This window comes from Camelus ferus, chromosome 9 (genome assembly GCF_009834535.1).
Source record: "Camelus ferus isolate YT-003-E chromosome 9, BCGSAC_Cfer_1.0, whole genome shotgun sequence".
Taxonomy (NCBI): domain Eukaryota; kingdom Metazoa; phylum Chordata; class Mammalia; order Artiodactyla; family Camelidae; genus Camelus; species Camelus ferus.
Genome location: NC_045704.1, coordinates 45,344,042 through 45,364,163, shown reverse-complemented (window position 1 = coordinate 45,364,163; position 20,122 = coordinate 45,344,042). Strand labels below are relative to the sequence as shown.

The following is a 20,122-nucleotide window of genomic DNA, read 5'->3' as shown; positions in this document are numbered from 1 at the left end:
GTTCTTGTAAGTTCTCTTCCTTTTTACATCCCCCTCTAGTTTATGCCTAAATTGAATTTGTAAGTGAACGTGCTTGTGTTTTGAGTTTGTTCATGGTGAAAGAGTTAGGGAATTAAAGAAATTCTGTGACTTCCTCTTCCTGATGATATCTTTCCTTTCCCAGATGGCGAAAAAGGCTTTGAAATCTGAGTCCTCTGCCTCAACTACAGTGAAGGAAGATAAACAGCCAGCACCAGAGCCTGTGGAAAAGCCACTTAGAGAACCTGCAAGGTGAGAGGGATGCCCTTTTGTGATCTTGGGTGAAATACTGGGGCGGTCTGTTGGAAGCGTAGTTGTCTTCTTAGAGCAGGATCAGTTCTTCCTGGTGGTCTGACCTCCTAACATGTTACTGGGTTACTCATACAAGGCACTGTGGGATTTACAGAGCACACCCTGGGAAAATGAGAATATTTAAGACAGGATGTCAGATCCCTGGCAGCAGTTCCTCACTGGCTGTTCCCCCCAGGTTCTTTCCTTTTGTGTTTCTCTCTCCTTGCCTTACCCGTATTTACTCAGTACTTCCTTGTTGATACCTGAGCTCTTAATGCAGTGTTCAGACTTGTGAATCATTCCCAAGACCAGTTGCCAGAGCAGGGGTCACTCATTTAGATGCCTTTGGGGGCTTGGTAGGAAATGTTAAGGAGCAAAGTGGGCCTAGGATAATACAGTTGAGAGCATAGGACTGTGATCCAGAGAGGGCATCCTTAGGAAAAAAATTTGCTTAGGTTAGACAACAAGACACATCTGCCAGCTGAGTTTGGCCTGCAGGCTGCCAGTCTGCCCTCTCCTAACAGTTTTTATTTAAAGCATACTAGCTATTCCAAATGATAGATGAACTTAACTTTATTTTAAAAAGGCAGTTTCTCTTTGTTCCAAGAGTGTGTGGCATGCTTCTTACTCTGAGAATTCTCAAGAGAAAGGAGAAAGAGGGCAGAATGGAGACCAGTCTTTTACTTCTCTCACATGAGGGTTGGACTGGGACAGCTGGAAGAAGCATTTAGACTTCACAGTGAGATTGCTGGATTATCAGTTGGTTGTCAGGCACTCCGCAGAGTTCTTGCACTATGGAAAGCATCTCTTTAGTTCATGGAGACTGCATGGATTTAGCAGCACACAGGCTAAAGAGGTCTCTGGAGGGAGTGTCACTGACCCTAGTACCTTTAGGGTTCTCTTACTTGAAGTTTAAGCCCCATAGTTCTAGTTACAGTGCATATTTAAAGGTTCTGCTTAACACTTACAAATGGGAGCTTTTATAAATAAAGGTTGTATTAAGCAACCTCCCTTTTTTTCAGATGAAGAGTCCTCCACTTGAGGAGTCCTCTGTCTGATTTGAAGCTTCACGCTTTGGAAAAGCTGCGGCTGCTTGGATGAGCCTCAACAGTGGTGAAACTGATCTTTTTATGTTTGCTTTCCTTGCAGGCAACTCCAGAATACCCCAACCACCATTGGAATTATGACTCTGAAAGCAGCTTTCAAGACTCTGTCCAGTGCACAGGATTCTGAGGCTGCCTTCTCAAAACTGGACCAGAAAGATATGGTACTTCCTAATAAAGTGTGCCCACCATCACCAGCCCTCAAAAACAAGAGACCGAGAAAAGATGAAAACGAAAGTTCAGCCCCTACTGAGGGTGAGGGTGGCGCTGAACTGCAGCCCAAGAACAAGCGCATGACAATAAGCAGATTGGTTTTGGAGGAGGACAGCCAGAGTACTGAGCCGAGCGAAGGCCTCAGCTCCTCCCAGGAAGTCATTCCGGCGCCACCACCCAAGCCCACCATTCTCAACCAACCCCTCCCTGGGGAGAAGAATCCCAAGTATGAAGACCTTCTTTGTAGCAGTTTTGGGGCTGGTTGGTGGTCCTGGTTGGGCCTGGTATTGCTTCCATGAATGAAGTAACTTACAGCTAAGTTATTCACCACCAAGGCTTGCTCAGACTGCTAGAATGTGACTCGGGTGTGGGCAGTGACGACGTAGCCATTCCTGCCAGTTCTGAAGCCCCACACGTGGGCTTCCAGGCATTGCTCTAGGGCATGAGTGAGGTTGGAAGGGTATCAGAGCCTCCTACTCACTGCTGCTTTCATTTTTTAGCAAACTTCTGAGTGCCTTGTAAATATTAATCTTGTTTGTTAAATTCACTTGAATTGGGTCACGTTATACTTTGATCCTTAGTAGAGATTCATGACTGGTTACAGTTTTTTTACCTTTTATGAGCATTTTAGACATGGCAAATTCGAACTGATCACTCACATTCTGCTAGGTTCTGTGGGGCAGTGGTTAGAATGCTTTCAGTTTGCTCCCCATGATCATGGCCCCCAACCTGGCTTTCAGCTTTGCTCCCCTTTGTGGCTTCTTGTGGACCCTTCCTCTAGGCAGACTGGTCCCCCTGCTCTCACTGGAACACGCTGTTTGTTTCTCCTGCTCTGTTCTTCTAGCTGCCTCTCATACCCCACGTTTGGCCTACTATTCATCATTGTTTGTCCAAATCCCATCTGTCTTCAAAGGGAAGAGAAGCTGATGTTGGCTAAGTACTTTCTGTGGGCCAAGCACTTCCATGTATTATCTTACTGAATATCTACACTCCTCTCTCTGCCACTGAGTTATGAGCCCCATTTTATAGATGAGGAAAATTCAGAAAAGTTACTAACTTGAAGTCATACAGCTGAAAAGTGGCAAAATTGGGCTTTGGGATTTTTAATCCCAGTCAGTCCTGACACAAAAGCCTGTGGCCTATACATCCTGTATACCAAGCTGCCTCTTAAAATTCTGCTTCTTCCATAAATTTCCCCTGGTCACCCTGCTGTAAGTGATCACCTTGATGGTCTCTGAAGGTCACTGCCTTCTCTACTACTGCTCTCTGTTGTTTCCTGGGGACCTATGCCCTGGCATGCATGTGCTAGGTGTCCTGAGGGGCTGTGGCATCTGATAAGTGATTTATACTGGAGTGCAAATCTGCACTATATGCACCACTGCCTGCATTTGGAAGTGAGTCAGTCATTGGCTGGGCACACAGAAGTGGCTCAATACTCTTTTGCTCTCATTTGATACATGATCTCCTTTACTCCTCACAGCAATCCTGTGAAGTATAGGTATTGTTCCCATGAACAGATGAGGAAACTTGAGAGGGTACATGACTGCAGTGGTTTTGTAAATGGGAGGGTACGTGAAGGTTTCAGACATATATACCTCACTCATGTATCAAGCGTATGAAGTATCATGGGTACCCCAAAGCAGAGGTTGGCAAATTATGGCTCCTTGGCTGAATCCACCTGCTGTCTGTTTCTGTAAATAAAGTTTAATTGGAACACAGCCACACCCATGATTTATGTATTGTCTGTGGCTGCTTTTGATGCTACAGTGAGTTGAGTATTTTGCAACAAAGACAGTTAAGACCTGCAAAGCTGAAGATACTATACGGCCCTTTACAGAAAAAATGGACCCCAGAACACCAGCTCTAGAAGAAGCACATGTGAGGTGCTCTTGAGAGCTGCCGGGAAGAAGAGCTGAGCCTGCTCAGCAGAGTTGTGGGTGGAGCAGATGTTGAGCTGGCCTTGAAGAGTAGGAGGTCACCCAGCATGTAGGGAGGTGGGGGTTCTAGGCAGCGGGAACCCCTTGCATTAAGGCATGAGGAAGCCTGGTGTGTGCCGGAAAATAGCCTGTACAGCGGGAGAATACAGTGCTTAGAGGGTGTGGGAGAAAAGTCCAGGTGGGTGATGGGCCAGATCTTGAGTGTCTATTATAGTCTATCAGGCAGGGTTCTCAGGAAAAGCTTCATATCACAACTGTGCAATGTTTAGAAAATACATATTCCCAGGCTCCTGACTATGGAATTAGAATGGGCAGGGGAATGCTCTCTAATCTGCTTTTCTAACTGCCCAAAATAAATCTACTACAACTAATCTGAAGGCCCCTGATGAGACACCACTGAGGGCTTTTGAACAGCCAGTGAGGGAAAGAGGGTGGCTGGAGACTGCTGCCCAGACAGCAATCAGGACCTGTAGAATTGGAGGAGGGGAAGGCAGGGTTAGGGTCTGTCACCTGGAGAGCAGGGCTACGACTACTGGATTTTACTTCTATAAAAGGCTAGCAAAGTGTCAATATTTTAGCTTTGTCAGCCACTTGCGTCTCTGTTGCATATTCTTTTCTGTTTTGTTTTTTTTTACAACCCTGTGAAAATGTAAAACCATTCTTAGCTCATGGCTGTACAAAAACCAGTAGCCATAGGCTGTAGTTTGCCAACCCCTCTAGACCATGAAGTTCTAACGTCACCAATCAGGCACGCAAGGAACCAAGAAGTGACCTGACTTGCCCAGACCTCACAGCCACCTAACAGCTAAGCAAGAACCAGATCTCAGCCCCTTCCACAACATGAGAAATTAGGAAATACCAGAATGTTTAGATACATAATAAATTTATGCTAAGTTCAGAGGAGCAGAAGGTTACCGAAGTCATTTGAAAACATTGTTTGCAGGAAGAGTGAACAGATACTTAGGTGAAAATGACGGATTCAGGGGTTAAAATCAGTTATCCCAGCACTTGGATAAATAAACAGAAGACTGTAATCCTGACTTTTATTTATGAATAGTAATTAACAGAGTTAATATCCTGAGAAGGAAAAACCTAAAATTTTTTTTTACTTTGTCTCAAGCAAATTAGTTATTCTTAGAAACAACACTTTTGGGAATACGATCCAATTTAAAAACAAAGGAAAGTAAGTAGTCCACCATTGGTGTCGGCCACTTAGTTCAGTAATTTCATAGAAAACTCATGGCACTCAAGGAATTTTTTTCAAGTCTGCACTTATTAAGCAAATTGCCTTCATTACTCATTTGCAAAATATCCAGACAGCCTTAAAAATAAATTTTGTTTCATAGTAGGGAAGGAGACACAAGTTTCTATTCTCTTGGTCAAGTTTTTCATGTTATTTTGATCTATATAAATTCTTCAAAACTTAATTCAGATACTTTCCATATTTGTAAAGGATGTTATAATTCTGAGGTCAGATTTGTACTATGTTCTGTAAGACATGACTGTAATTTTCATTTATATAACAATGGGTTTTGGATTATTTTTCAGCTTTAGGACTGTTTTGGTTACACCTGAGTACTTCAGATTTTATGTTCAGGAATGATTTTTGTTTGTTTACTATTCTAGTCTTTGATGGTGTAATTCTTTTGCAGCTCTTTGGTAATCTCATTATTAGTTTAGCTAATATCTCTCCAGCTTCTGTTAGGGTGTGTGTACTGTGCCAGGCATTAGCAGTAGACAGATGAGGATATAGCCCCTGCTGTCAAGGAGCTTATTATGGTGATGAGCATGGTGTGAAACGGCTGTGTAATAAAGTGGAAGCACTTCCACAAGGGCACAGGAGTGGGGACTTTTTGTATGTGTTGGGCAGGCTTCATTGAGAATTAGGGCCTTCAAAGATGGGCAGGATTTCACTTGACAGGGAAGAGAATCCCAAATACAGAGAACAGTAAATAGGAAGGAAAGCACGGAGCTTATAGGAGGAAGGAGGAGCAAAGGGCATGGCTCTGCTGTTGGAGGGGTGCGGGTGGAGGGGTGATGGGGTGCTGGTACGGAGAGGAGGCACTGGTGAGAAATTGACTGGGGCCAGACAGGATGATTTTGGTCCCCCATATGGGCATTTTAGATTCATTGTGTAGGCAGTGAGAAGCCATCACTGAGGAGAGGAGAGATGTGGTAATTTTAGGATAATTGTTCAGGTGGCTTTGGAAGAGGAAGGGACTAGGGGAAGAAACTCCAGTCGAGAGGCTAGTGTAATACTGGTGAAAGGTATTGGACCATGGACTTGGACTGGAGGAATGGGGAGGGAAAGGAGAGCAATCCAGAGATAGGAACATGTCTGTGAAGGAGAGGAAGGAGTTTGGCAGCTTCTAGGTTAGAAGAATGCTGAAACCTTTAAAAGAGTCCAAACCAAACAAACTAAAAAAAAAAAGAAAGAAAGAAAGAAAAAAATCAGGAAAATGAACAGAATTTGGAGGGTGATGGTGATGTGTTCAGTGCTGAGTTGAGGGCTGGTCCTGCAGCCTGGGGGATGTTGACATGGAGATGCCTGGCCAGGTCAGGATTTGGGAGTTGTGTGTAGGTGAATCTCGAACGTAGTCACAGCAGAACAGGGAGGAACACAGGGCCACAAGTAGAGCCAAGGACAGAACGTGGGATGACCTAGGATGAATCTGTCTTACACCTTGTCCTCTTCGTTGATCTCCCCGCAGAGTCCCCAGAGGCAAGTGGAACAACTCTAATGGGGTTGAAGAAAAAGAGACTTGGGTGGAAGAGGACGAACTATTTCAAGTTCAGGGTAAGCAAGGAGCTCCTCGTTGGTCTCCTTGACACCTGCTGAAGTGCAGATGCACGTTCCAGAGACTGCATGGCTCCAAACCAGAAGAAGGTTAAAAGTTCCTCCTCATGATTCATGAGGAATCAGTTTTATGTCTCTTCCTATTAAACAAGGGAGACTATCAAAGCTGCACTTTTATGAAAATTCCTGGTTTGGTTGAATAAATCCTGTATTTAATTGTAGTTGATGTTCTTCCTAAAATCTTTTAATTAGAAAAGGTAGTGGTGGTCATTCCCTACATTTCTTGTTTAAATAATCTCTTACCAGTTGCTATGTATAAATGTTTTTTCTAAGATGAAACTTTTCTTTAATTAATACTAAACTTCATAGCATTTGCATTAGGAGCTCTCCCACCACATATTTTGTGCTCTAATGGAAATATCTACATGCTAAACCTTAGTTTGGGAGATTCTGAAGACTTCTGTAACACAGCAACAACAGTAATCCTTTGCCAGTCCCAAAGGTTTTATCTTTAAAAAGTACCTTTCATTGGCAAAAACATAGTTGGCAAAATCAAGATTACACAGAAAATGGTGGAAGAAACAAAATCTATAAAAGTGGCATTAAGTATTTTAAAAAACAGTATATAAGTTTTAGAAAACATCCGCTTCCTTTGCAGTTCTAATTTGTCAGTTTTAGAAAACCGCTTCTACTCTAGTATGAAATACTCCATAATTTAAAAATAAATAGTCTTCTCCTGTAAGTATCCCTTCTCCTGACTCACCGTCCTCCACTCTTTAGGAAGCATTGCTTGGGATAGTGAAATCTGCTCAGCCAGACACACTAGCATGTTTCACGTTTATACAACTTTGCCTTTTCTTGCAGCTTTTAAACTGGCTCTCTCTGGCTTGAAATAGCATGTCCTTTATACTTGTATACCCTCCTGTAGCCCTCTGGTCCTTTAAAAAATTATCTTGGTCCATGTTTTTGAGGCCTGATCTATTTCCACATGGTGAGAGCATAGAGTTTGAGCAGCTCTCCCATGGTCTGTTGCAGTGGGAGGCAGTAACTGGGAAGCAATAATTATTACCCCATTCTTTTCGTTTGAGGACTCGAACCAAAATGATCAGGGATTTAAAAATTCAGAAAACAATAAAATTTTTATTTAAAGCAATGGTTAGCAAGGGGTTATAAAGCAGAAATTTTATATATATACACACACATATATTATCTACACATGCATATGTATGTATGTGTGTATATACATATTTATATGTATTGGGATTTTAAATACCACAGTCCCTCAGTAAGTTTAGCAAATGATACTGGTTTTACTAAAGAGCCTGAAATCCATCATTAACCAACATATATTAAATGCCTATTTGTAAAGTACTTGCTTTGCAGATTCTCATGGGCAGAAATGACTGGTATCTTGTAAGCAAAGAACAAAAACAAAGTATCCTTTAGTGATGTCCTTTCTTTTCTCAGTTTGAAAAATCTGAATCAAGTTTTCCCTTTGGGGACATTCTATGTCTTTTTTTTTTTTTTTTTTTTGTGGTTTGTGCTGCTCAGAAAGGTGAACTCTGAAATGAGTCTACTTTTAATGTTTTCCAGCAGCACCAGATGAAGAGAGTGCAACCAATGTAACAAAAAAGCAGGTAATTTAAAATTCTTCTCTTATCTTTTCTGGTTGTGTGGGTAGAACAGAGTTAAAATAAGTACTCACATCTCACAAGCATAGACTACCCATGCCCCTGGTAAAAAATTTTACTTGTGATTTTTGGATAATCCAAACTAAGTTAAAATAATAGTAACTCTCTGGAAGAAAAATCTAGAAGGTCACAAACCTGATGCATTTCCTGACCATGAACCACACAAATTTGAAGTTTTGAATGTAGAAGTGATTACTGAGGTTGAAATGGCAGGACACTGAAAATTAGTAAATGTCCAGATCCATGGTGTTAACTTATTATCTAGCTCATGTTTTAAAAATATAAACCCTTCCTCTGGGTTCAGATTACTTTCCTAGGATCCAGTTTATCTCTTCACTGTATGCAAATGTGAGTAAGTGGAGAGACAGGTTGTGATAAATCCTTTGTGTGTGTTTTTTGTTTGTTTGCAGAAGTGGACCGTGGAGGAAAGCGAGTGGATCAAGGCTGGAGTGCAGAAATATGGGGAAGGAAACTGGGCTGCCATTTCTAAAAATTACCCATTTGTTAACCGAACAGCTGTGATGATTAAGGATCGCTGGCGGACCATGAAAAGACTTGGCATGAACTGAAACAGGCTTTCACTTCCACAGAATTCACAGGAGCATGGTTCCTAATAATAGCCCCTGGTAGTCTGCTGTTTCTTTCAGAAGCTGGGCTGGGATGAGAATTTTGGGCATCCTCCTCCTATGTGGGGGAGGTCTGAGTTCCACTTCATCACTGTTGGAGATCATGGAGCTGAGAAACAAAACCAAGTCCACCCCATGTCCTTGGCAGAGATGACAGGCTCATAGCTTGTACAGTGCCAGAATACCATTAGTATTTCCCTTCTTTAGTGGTTTGCTTGAATTTAAATCCCCAGTAATCCGTAGAACCTTCTCCTAGGAAATGGTGGAGTCTGTTAGGAGCCACTTTTGACTCCATGACCTGTTAAAACCAGCAGCTTGAGCATTATTTGGAGTGAACTTGTTCCAGGTAAAGCTTTGGCGTTCTGATGCAAATGCAAAGGAACTTCGTCTGTCATGAACCCAGGTTGATGAGAGACCAGCCCTGGTAAAAGGACAGTCCCTTTAAAAACTGTTTAGCCAGTTGTGACATCAGCACCTAGACCTGACTGCCTTGGCATTTGCTCTTCACATCTGCTGGGCTGCGTAGGCAGGTTTAACCTCCACTTCTCACGTGGTTGAAGCAGTTTGTCATTTGGTAAAATGGTGATTGTAGATAAGCTTAGTCCCTCCTTCCCACCCCCTCTTCCCAATTCCCTTCTTTATGCTGGAATTTTAAAGCTTAAAAAAAAAATCTTGATTGAGTATAAATGCCTAATTCCATTCTTTGTGAAATGGTTGCTTCCGCCTGATTCCCTGATTGTGCCGTGTTAGTGTCTTGCACTGGAATTCAACATTCCCTTCTCCTTTTGTACTGTGTTGTGCTTGCTGTCTCTCTCAGACATCCTTAAAGACTGTCTTTTTAGCAAACAAGAATTTCAGTAAAGTGTTTTCTGTAATCTTTTTTTAAAATATGAGAACTAATTATTGTCCGTAACTTGTAGCATTCTTCATTAAAGTCTTGCTTCTCTCAAATTTAAGTAGCTGTTTAATTGCAGCTGAAAAGATGGAGGTAGCAAAATGTTGAACAAGCTTAGCTGCTAAACTGTCTACATTAAGAAACTGATGTCCAACTGTATTGGATGTTCTAATCCTTGGAGGCTGTGCAGGATAAAGATGTGGAAGTTTCCTCTTAATTTGTCCATTTCCTCATATAATGTACTTCTGGGGATAAAAGAATTCCCTTTTTCTCACTTTTGAGTGAGTGAAAGGCACAATGTAAAAAAGTACTAAAATCTTAAAATTCATCTGTATTTAAAATATGGAAACTTTGTTCAGCCTTATTACTTATTAACTACGTGTTTGGGGGTTTGGTACTACTGTTTTTTTGAACAGTTAACCCCAAATGATACCATGAAACTACATGATAAAGTAAGAACGTATCTCCACTCGATCTGGTTGTAGCTAGTTGGGGTCTCCCAGCAAACCAAGCTTTAGGATCCAGAAGCTTTTCCCCCTCAACTCTCCCATCACTAGATGGTGCTCTCTAGGTAGAAGAGTGACACTGTGATGCATAACTTCAGTGTTGTTTTTATTACAGTGTCACTGAAATGTGTACGCATGTAAAACTGCCTGCAGCTTCTACAGAACTATAAAACTTACCATGAACTGATGACTGTTTTGCTGAGCCTAAGTCATTGCTCACGATACGAGCAGTATTAGGGCCGTGGCAGTGGTGGCGCACCAGCGGGGGAGCCTCTCCCACTGTGTGCTCCCAGGCTCTCCCATCCTCACCTTGGCAAGACTGCTGCAGAACCCCGTGCCTCCAGAGTGCTGGATGTCACGTGGCCTTCGCTGGAACTGAAGACAGTTATGAAGTCTGTTCTTCATAACACAGAGCTTGTGACAGTTAACGGTATTACCACTTGGAATTAATATAATACATTCTGGTGCAATACTTAATTAGAAGGTACTAATGCTGTTTTGTTTCTCAAGATTATGGCTGGGATAAAAACATTTAGATGTTGTCAGAACTCAGACTGACGGACACACTGTCCTGGTGGGTAAGAGTGTGAGGCTGACTCAGGGCCCCAGCTGTGCCGGCTGTGCTTGCGGATGGTGGGCCAGCCACTGGAATCTCTGGATGTCCATTTCCTCATCTCTGATGTAGTAGGGAGTGGTACCACCCTTGTAGGGCTGTTGTGAGAATAAAATAAGATGCAAATAAACCTCTTAGTTCAGTGCCAGCCATGAAGTCAGTGGGTGTTCAACGATACTCTTCCCCCTTTTGGGTGCTGAATAAGTTGGAGATAAAAGAAGAAAAATCAGTGTAAACTAACTATACTTCAATTTTAAAAAAAAAGATTGGGGGTCTGTACAATATAATAATCTTTAAGTGGGTTTTGGATAGCTTTAGATGAAGGTATCCAGTCGGGTGGAAGGTAGTAGAAGGAAGGTTATCGGTGGAGGGGTTTGACCACTGTCTCTTGCTCACTCCATTCATGCATTTAAATCTTTGCACACTCTTCATACTGTGTGTTGCTCTTAAGCTGTAGCACTGGGCAGAAAGAAACCCACTGAAACAGTTGCTGTCCTGTGTCTTATAGAAGCAACTGGTGTCATCTAGCAATTTGATACAAATAAGAGAAAAATCTCTTTAGCCACCGTGTACTGAGAAATGAGTCTGTACATTCACATGGTTGTAAGTAAACTTGCCCAGTGTTTATCCTCAGCAAGAACTGAAAAATGACAGCCCGGAGGGAGGGTGGAAATCTCTCTTCTAAAGTCGTAGCGTCTATTCAGCACCTGTGCCGTAGGTTTGGTATCATGCCAGTTCTACTCTACAATATCTATGTGTGGCCCTGAAACTGGCCTAAGTGTGACTTGTGGTGTTAATGATTACCCCAGCAGGTGTCTAAAGTAACTTGGTTCCACTGGGGTGCAAGCAGTTCACCCACGGAGGAGTCTCCAGAGAGCAGCATGTTCCCCTTGCTCTTTGGGGTTGGACTAGTGATTCTGAACCTAGTGACCTCTGCTCAAAGCCAGAAGACAGAACCCCTTAGTGGCTCTGGGGACCAGCCGTTCTTCCATGGGGCAGACCGATATGACTTTGCCATCATGATCCCTCCAGGAGGCACAGAATGCTTTTGGCAATTTGCCCACCACGCTGGATACTTCTATTTCAGTTATGAGGTGGGTAACTGGACTCCTCAGGCCTTGCTGGGGACTTGGTTTTTGTTTGTTTCCTTTTGTAAAAGGGGTCAGGTTTTAGATGAACACAAGGTCCTAGTTATCTTTATTCTGTGATTCCCCACCTGTTAATGAAATGGACCCACAGTTAGCTGGAAACTCTGGCTGGACGAATAATCACTGTAACATATGGCTTAGCTCTCATACTGGGGGCCATGGAAGTGTGCTCAAAGTCATGGGGCAAGCCAGGTGCCTCTTCCTGGGGAGGTAATCATCACATTTACTTGAATCTGGAGATGAGGGGAGAATACATTTTTAAAGTATTAAAATAATATGGATATGGTACCAAGTTGAATAAAAAGTCACATGAACTTTGGAGGCAGACCCAGAGATTTCAAAGATGCTTTAGTTTATAAAGTTGAGGGAGCAACATTTACTCTTGCCTTTAGGGGTAATTCCAGGAAACTGGAGAATCACTGGCTCAAGGTTTCCCTTTTGGCCAATCCTGTTTCTTTTAGGAAGGTAAATGTTTTCCAGTTGCGTTTCATCCATGCTGTAGTCCTACACCACAGGGCCAAAGGATGGTCTGCTCAGCAGTCAACTTAGAGGCTGTTCATGTCCTTTGTTCTTTATCTTAGAAATCTGTTAAACTTTCTAGTTTGTTTCCATAGTAACAGACTATGTTGATTTTACTCCCCTCCACTGTAACTTAAAATTTATTTTAAATTAACTTATTAAGGATTGTTCTTATCTCTGAATTTATAATAGAACAGTACTACTAGTCAGCTCACTGCAGCCTAGGCTTATAAAGACCCAGCTTGGGGACAGGTGCTTACTGAATGCCTTATTTATTTGCTGTCAAGCATCAAGTAAACCCAAGTCTGGCATACCACCACAGAGGTCAAAATCGAGCAAGTTCAGCCAAGAACTCTACAGCCAGAATCAGTGTAGCAACTGATACATGCCAGCTGTATGGTCTAAGACATGTCTTCTTACCAGGAGGTGCTGTTGGCATTTTGGCAATTCCCTGTCCTGCAGTAGTTTCTAATATGTCAGGATGTTTGGCATTGCTGGTGCCCCCTGCTATCCCTGCAACATCACCACTGTCTTAACCCAGGTTCCCAGTGGCGTGGGGCAGTACATCCCTGATTGAGAACCACTGTGCTGATGGCCATGGGATGTCAATCTTATCACTTAGCTAGCTTCTTGCTCATGTAGCAAGGGCTTTTATCCCTCTTCAATGTGTCTTGGCAGGTTCAGCGGACACTGGGAATGTCACATGACCGACATGTTGCTGCCACCGCACATACCCCACAGGGTTTTCTCATAGACACCTCTAAGAATGCTCGGGGCCAGATTAACTTCTCTACCCAAGAGACAGGTCTGTTTTCATCATCACAGCTATTAAAATCATGGGTTTCTTTGAAATTGAGGAAATAGTGAAGATAATAATATTGAAATTAGTTAAGTACCTGAGATGTAAAAAGCCCTGGCTTTTTCACACAGTGGATGGTGAAATAGTAGGAAAACAAAATTTAGCCTTCTACATCAAAACTCAGATTTCCTGACTGCCAGTGGCCAAGGACATTAGGCAGCAGTCCACTGGCAGTTTGGGGCAGTCACCAGGGGACTAATATTATAACTCCAGGGTCCAGAAGCTCAATTTTATTTCATCATCTCCAACTGACCAGATTATGGGAAGGTGATCAAAACAGACAATCCTATTTATGATACAAATTCAATAAAAAATGTCATTATGAGATAGTATTTCTTCCCAGGCATCAGAATACTTGAGCCAGCTACATAAAGCAGACTCAGAACAAAAGGAAATGTGCAGCCATGAAAAATTATATCCACATTCTACAACAAAGCACTTCTCCAGTCACCGACTGGAGCCAGACCGAGCCTGTCCTCACCCTGGACAGTGCAAGTCAGTTTTAACTGCCCTCTACCAGCCAAGTATACAGAAAAAGTGTTTCTCAACAGCGACCTAAGACAACCCTGCGTTGTGTAGCACAGAAGTCAGCATTATTATTTAGCATCTTGGACGCCTATACACCAGTAGTGCCTTCCAGTCATTTCAAAAGCCAAATACACTGTCACACCTTTCTAATCATGCTCCTCCCCGACCATCACACAGGGAGGCAACCCCAGTTGAGAACCAGCACCAGTACATACCCCAAACCATCAGCCCTTGTACAGACCACCTTGCAGGAAGTTATTCAAGCAGGATAGCTTCTTTTATTTCTCTAGTTTCAAGTTCAAGATGTTATCCTAGCACTATTGATGTACAAGAAGCAGGCAAACACCATGCTCTTAATTTCAACTCAATTTGTTAAGCAGAAATTCCTTAAGAGATGTAGGAATTATAGGTTGGAAAAGAGAAGGAAACATTGTTATCTATCCAGTATAGAGCTAGAGTAATATTTGGTAAAACATAGTTATTATAAATAAAATTTAGTAAAATCAGTTTCATGTAAGGTTGTTATCTTCTGTTCAAAAAGTGGATCAGTGTACTTCTTAAGTAAAAAAAAATGCTATAGTAGCACATTTAACACTGAAGAAGTTATGTCTTGGGAAATTTACAGAGGGTGTGAGAGGGAGACTGAGACTTGGTAATGATCTAGGGATTCCTACAGGTTTTTATCAGCTTTGTCTAAACAATCAGCAAAATCACTTTGCTTCTGTGCAAGTGTACCTCAATTTTGGAGTCTTCTATGAGGGGCCTGAGATGGACCACAAAAAGAAGAATGAAAGAAAACAACTGAATGATACTCTGGATGCAATTGAGGTAATTGTTTTGTGAGAAACACCCAAGCAAACTGATTTTAAATTTGGAGGAAAGATTAAGATTATGGGAGTTAATATCATTTGAGTGAGGGCTCATTCGGGTAGAAACCAAACAAACAGGCAATGGGATTTGAACCGTTTCCTTAGTTCTGTGACTTGGAGATCTTGGAATTCCTCACTTGTTTTACACCAAGGATTGGCAAATTATGGCTCACAGGCCGAATCTGGCCCACTGCCTGTTTGTGTTTTGAGATATAATTCACTATTTTAAGTGTACGATTCAGTAGTTTTTTAGTATATTCCCAAGGTCCTGCAACCATCACCAGCATTTAATTCCAGAACAGTTCCATCACCCCAAAAAGAAACTGCATACCTATAACTCACTCGCTGTTCCCCATGCTCCTGAACGCTGCATAATCCCTCACTAATCTACCTTACATCTCCATAGATTTGCCTCTTCTGTGCATTTCACATGACTGGAACCATACAAAGTGGCCTTTTATGTTTGGCTTCTTTCCTTTAGCATGTTTTTAGGGCTTATCCACGTTGTAGCATGTTATCGCTTCATCACTTTTTATGGATGAATAATACTCTACTGTATACATATATCACATTTTGTTTATGCATTCATAAGCTGGTAGATACCTGGGTTATTCTCACTTTTTGGCTATCATGAATAATGCTGCTATGAACATCTGTATGCAGATTTTTGTGTGAACATGCTTTCACTTCTATACACAAAAAGTATACTCTGCTGGTTCATATGGTAACTATTTAACTTCAGGAGGAACTGCTATTTTCCACAGTGGCTGAACCATTTTACACTCCCACCAGCATTGTACAAGGGCTGAAATTTCTCCATGTTCTTGCCAATACATTATTGTCTTTTTGGTTATAGCCATCCAAGTGGACATAAGTGGTAGTAAGTCTTGTGGGTTTTGAGTTCTGTCTTCCTAATAACATGGAGCATCTTTTCATGTGCTTTTTGGCCTTTTGTAGATCTTCTTTGCAGAAAGGTCTATGCAAATCGTTTGCCCATTTTAAAATCTGGTTATTTGTCTTTTTATTGTTGAGTTTTAAAAGTTCTTTATATATTCTGGATACAAGTTCCTTATTAGATATGTGATTTACAAATATTTTCTCCCATTCTTTGGGATATCTTTTCACTTTCTGGATAATGTCCTTGATACACAAAACCATTGCCCGTTTTTGTAAATGAAGTTTTACTGGGACACAGCTGTACTCATTTGACAATCACAGTTGGCTCTCCGTACCTGCAGATGCAGAACCTGCAGACACGGAGGGCTGACTGTGGGACTTGATCACCCACTACAGGTCCTGGAACCAGACTCCCCACAGATACTGAGGGACAACTGTAGGTACTGTTTATGGCTGCTTTCGTGGTACAACGGCAGTTTAGTAGTTGCAACAGAGATCTACAGCCTGCAAAGCCCAGAATGTTTACTTTTTAGCCCTTTAATAAAAAATTTGCAGGCCCTTATCTTTTACCATATACAGAGAGCAGAAGACATTACCCAGAAAGGCAATGATCTGCTCAACACATGTGTAAATCTACAGATACTCTGGAAGACCTTTCTAGTTTCAGCACTAGTTTTTCATTAGAAAATTAATTTTTTAAAGTCCAGGCCATTTTTTCACATACAACAAAACTAGCATAAACAACTCCCAATAGCCAACTTATTACATACCATAAAATTGTATGAATAAGTTACTCAACTTCCAGATAAATAAGGTTAGTGCTGGTGGGCACCCAGGTGAGACTAGATGTGGGATAGGGAGGACCCCTTTCTGTATTTCTTTTTCTGTCCCACAGGAGAGTACACGAAATGTGCAGAACAACATCTTTCACATGTGGCGATACTACAACTTTGCCCGCATGAGAAAAATGGCTGACTTTTTCCTTCTCCAGTCAAACTATAACTATGTGAATTGGTGGTCCACAGCCCAGAGCCTTGTTATTGTTCTTTCTGGGATCCTGCAGCTGTATTTCTTGAAGCGTCTCTTCAATGTCCCAACGGTAACAGACACAAAGAAGCCAAGATGCTAAGCTCAAACAACTACAGTGCCCTGGCTCTTTTTTTTTCTTTTCTTTTCAAAATGGCAATAAAATAATAAAAATGTGTATGTTCTGAGGTTAGCTATTTCTAAAGTGTGCACTAAATGTTACCATTAAAATACTGTCCATCACATAGCATCTCCTTATCCTTCACTATGTCTGTTTAGAAATTAACAGAACTTTCGAAGGGAAAAGAGTTGGAAAAAACGGGACAAAAATGTATAAAACTGTGTTCTATATGTTGCATACAAAAACAGGAGTTGGTAGAGTGCTTTTTTGTAATTGAAAGATGTTTTATTTTAGAGACGTTACCTTAGGAATTTAAATAAGCAGTATATTCATTTTAAAATTGCTTTACAATACAGGTAGTTTAAAAAAACTTTGTGATATATTTTTCACTAAAAGTATTTTAATAATTCTAAAAATAATTTTGGAAGGCATGGGGGAAAACTGAGGAGCTGAATTCAGGGTCTGATTTCTGCTTTTCGTCCAGTCTGACAGTCAGGCAAGTAAAGATTTGTAAGAAAGGAAAAGAAAGGAAAAGAAAGGAAAAGAAAGGAAAAGAAAAGAAAAGAAAAGAGAAAAAAAGAAAGGAAAAGAAAAGAAAAGAAAAGAAAAGAAGTAAGAAAAAAATAAATATATATAACTGAATCACTTTACTGTATACCTGAAACTAACACAATATTCTAAACCAACTATACTTCAATTAAAAAATTTTTAAAAAGATTTATAGAAGTTAAGTTTTAGGAAATCAAGGTGATAAAAATAACATTCAGCCAGGGATCATACCATCCAAAAAAAGAATGATCGAGAAAACTGCTTGTAAAAGCCAAGATAATATAATCAAATTCTGTCCATAAGATAACAGAAATACTCAGTATAAGCAATATCAAAATGACTCTTACCATTTACTCAACACCTATCATTTACCAGGCACTGCACTAGGTGCTTTACAATCATGATTTCTAATTTTAAAAACTATTCTCAGAAAGACGATTAAGCTGCTTTTTTGAAATAGAAAAAGAAAATGAAGCTTATTAAAGTTTAACGACTCATCTAAGGCCATACAGCTGGTAGATGTCAGAATTGGTGTTTGAATCCAAGTTTTTCTTCCACACACACACCACCTACCATATAGAAAATCAGCAGAATAAATTGCCCTTAGTATTTTACCCAAATTTCATTTGTAAGATCCCAGACGTGACCTACTACTGTGAAACGGCAATATCTATCTTTCATAGTATTAATAAATAATTTAAAAAACCTATTAAGTTCTTACCATGAATTTGGAAAACAGTGTTATCACAGATAACAATAATAAGCTAATCCCGTCCTAAGTTCCAACAATTTAGAACCTGTTACTCAAAAAGCCCCCTGATTCAAATATAAAACACAATATTCTATTTAGTCACCATCACAAAGATCTGAAACTCCATTTTTGAGCCATATCCACATAATAAGAATCCAGCCTGCATTTTTCCATAATAGAAAGAATTTTAAACTAAGAAGTCCCTGGAGAGGTCACAGAGTTGACAAAATTCAACATGACGGTGGAGCCTACACAGACACAGGAAACAACGCTAGGCCCTTCCACACAGCCATAAGTCCTCGCGACGATTTCATTTTAAGTCAATGTCTCTTCATGCCGCACATATTCCCCAATGTCTGCTTGATGAAATACCACAATCGCCATGGGGTCTACTTTCCTGCAGTCTTGTGTAGACTTTGCTGCCACCCCAAAACCCTGGGATTCAAAAGAAGAGATACTGATTCACTCAAGTCATTCAATAAGCACGCATTGAGGTCGGGAAATAACAAAGATGGCAAAATACAGCTCTTTGAGAAATTCAAAAGGTGCTGAGAATTTAGTATCCCAAGCGCACACATTGAAAACACACCCTTCTTGAATAAAAAGATACTTGATTTTTTAACAGCGACCATCTCTACTCACCAAAGGGATGTCTGCCATGGAGTACACCACGACCCCCTGGTACTGAGAAGTATTTTCAGTGATTCGACCAAGTCCAGATTTCAGCACATGGTTCCCATACAGGAAGGACTGCTCTGCTCCAGGCTTTATCCACACTTTATACTATAATAAAAAGAATTAAATCCAAGAGACATAAAAATGCTAACAGTTACACTCCTGCAGATAAGCTAGCAGCTGGATCTACTGTTAATTTCTTTTTTTTCCTTATGAACGAAGTTTTTTTTTTCTTTTAAACTGAAGTATAATGACTTACAATACTATGTTAGTTGCAGGTGCATAACATAGTAATTTGGTATTACTAAACGTAACAACGATCACCATGATAAGTCTAGTTACCATCTGCCATCATATAATGTTATACACTATTTTTGACTATATTCCCCATGCTATGTATTTCATCCTGTGATTCATTTTATTTTGCAGTATAAATTTTAAGGAAAAGGGAGAAAGAAGCATGTTTCCCTCAAACTGTTCACCCCCTGAGCAGAACTGCCAGGAGGTTTTCTTCAACTCTACAGTCAGCTTCTCCAATGGGCAGTTTAACAGCTCTTTTTATGAACCCCACTATGCTCTTCCTCATAGCCACCTATTTGCTTTTCTATCTTGAGCTGGGTCTACACAGATTTTTCCACTTTGCTGGAGATAACTACAACTCCACGGCCGCCATACAGGACTCCTAGCCCTGAGCCCCAACCACGCCCAAGCAGCAAGATGTACAAACATCTCCATATGCCGGCACCGACCCTAAGCACTGCCAGGGACGCCACTGTTATCTGCGTTCTGATGTAACCCTCATCCTTGACTCCCTAGTGGCAGACTGGAAACCACCCCACAAACCTTGGCATAGGGTGCAAGGTAATCCAGAGCTGTGATGTGCAACCGGAATTTGTGAGTCTTGGTGAATTTTCCGAAGCAGGTCCCCAAAGACACCAGCTTGTCCCCGGAGATATTAGCGGCCAGCTTTAAAATCTTCTCACTGAAAGAAAAAGAAATAAGGTAGTGTCACTTGAGGGGGGCTGGTGGGACCCAGACCCCAACCCGGGTACATGCTGACCACTCGGCCCTGACTCACCTCACGTAGTACACCCGGTCGTTGTGCAGCCTGAAGCAGTAGGTGCCGTCGGGCCTGTCGACCAGCAGCTGAAGGTTCTCCCCGATGCTGAGAGCAAAAGGAGAACTGGAGGTCCCGCCAGGACTCGTTTCGGCCCGGCGGCCCCGCTCCACCCACGCCCCTCCCCGCCACACACACACGCCCTCTTCTGCCCTGCTTGCTCTTACTATTTTGCTATCTTCTCAAACATTACACGGGTCTCCTCTTCAGTCAAAGGCCGCATTTTCCCGCTGGGTTGGAACACCGGATCCTCGTGCCTCAGTCGGCGGAAACGGAAGGTCAGCTGCCAGCCGCTCCTTGACAACTTCAAACTCTGCCTCTCTAGCTGCTTTCTAGTCGTTCCCCATGACAGCGCCCCGCAGCCTGGAGGATC

The 20,122-nt window shown here is 41.6% G+C and overlaps 3 protein-coding genes across 6 annotated transcripts in view; 2 read left to right on the top strand and 1 right to left on the bottom strand.

Moving 5' to 3' along the window:
* The window catches only part of TERF2 (telomeric repeat binding factor 2), a 22,087-nt gene extending 12,460 nt beyond the window's left edge, over nt 1-9,627 (top strand). Inside the window, exons 6-10 of one of the 3 annotated variants that reach the window (XM_014555753.2) lie at nt 164-270; nt 1,459-1,851; nt 6,274-6,359; nt 7,956-7,996; nt 8,461-9,627. In XM_014555753.2, the coding sequence (XP_014411239.2) occupies nt 164-270; nt 1,459-1,851; nt 6,274-6,359; nt 7,956-7,996; nt 8,461-8,619 (786 nt within the window). In that variant the 3' untranslated portion in view covers nt 8,620-9,627. Of the gene's footprint in view, nt 1-163; nt 271-1,458; nt 1,852-6,273; nt 6,360-7,952; nt 7,997-8,460 lie in introns of all 3 variants that reach the window. The other 2 variants (XM_032486630.1, XM_032486631.1) reach the window with 2 other exon arrangements.
* NIP7 (nucleolar pre-rRNA processing protein NIP7) lies at nt 7,480-20,122 on the bottom strand. 2 transcript variants are annotated; one of them, XM_014555755.2, is made up of 5 exons: nt 19,917-20,122; nt 19,711-19,797; nt 19,476-19,614; nt 18,600-18,740; nt 7,480-10,886 (listed from the first exon to the last, which is right to left on the bottom strand). In XM_014555755.2, the coding sequence occupies exons 1-5, from the start codon at nt 19,970-19,972 to the stop codon at nt 10,848-10,850; spliced, it is 462 nt and encodes a 153-aa protein (XP_014411241.1). In that variant the 5' UTR covers nt 19,973-20,122; the 3' UTR covers nt 7,480-10,847. The 2 variants fall into 2 exon arrangements, with proteins under 2 accessions (XP_014411241.1, XP_006180639.1); XM_006180577.3 differs by lacking the exon at nt 7,480-10,886 and adding an exon at nt 17,038-18,392.
* On the top strand, nt 11,513-16,729 carry TMED6 (transmembrane p24 trafficking protein 6). The gene is made up of 4 exons (XM_006180576.3): nt 11,513-11,784; nt 13,036-13,162; nt 14,421-14,572; nt 16,406-16,729. Exons 1-4 carry the CDS (start codon nt 11,572-11,574, stop codon nt 16,637-16,639), a joined length of 726 nt encoding a protein of 241 aa, XP_006180638.1. The 5' UTR covers nt 11,513-11,571; the 3' UTR covers nt 16,640-16,729.

What these genes read in the sequence shown, in the direction of transcription:
- NIP7 (XM_006180577.3), bottom strand. Translation starts at nt 19,972, where the DNA reads ATGCGGCCTTTGACTGAAGAGGAGACCCGTGTAATGTTTGAGAAGATA. An exon ending in TTTGAGAAGATAGCAAAATA is followed by an intron (nt 19,798 to 19,916) that starts GTAAGAGCAAGC and finishes TTTTGCTCTCAG; the next exon opens with CATCGGGGAGAACCTTCAGC. An exon ending in GACCGGGTGTACTACGTGAG is followed by an intron (nt 19,615 to 19,710) that starts GTGAGTCAGGGC and finishes TTTTTCTTTCAG; the next exon opens with TGAGAAGATTTTAAAGCTGG.
- TMED6 (XM_006180576.3), top strand. Translation starts at nt 11,572, where the DNA reads ATGTTCCCCTTGCTCTTTGGGGTTGGACTAGTGATTCTGAACCTAGTG. An exon ending in CTTCTCTACCCAAGAGACAG is followed by an intron (nt 13,163 to 14,420) that starts GTCTGTTTTCAT and finishes GGATTCCTACAG; the next exon opens with GTTTTTATCAGCTTTGTCTA. An exon ending in ATACTCTGGATGCAATTGAG is followed by an intron (nt 14,573 to 16,405) that starts GTAATTGTTTTG and finishes TCTGTCCCACAG; the next exon opens with GAGAGTACACGAAATGTGCA.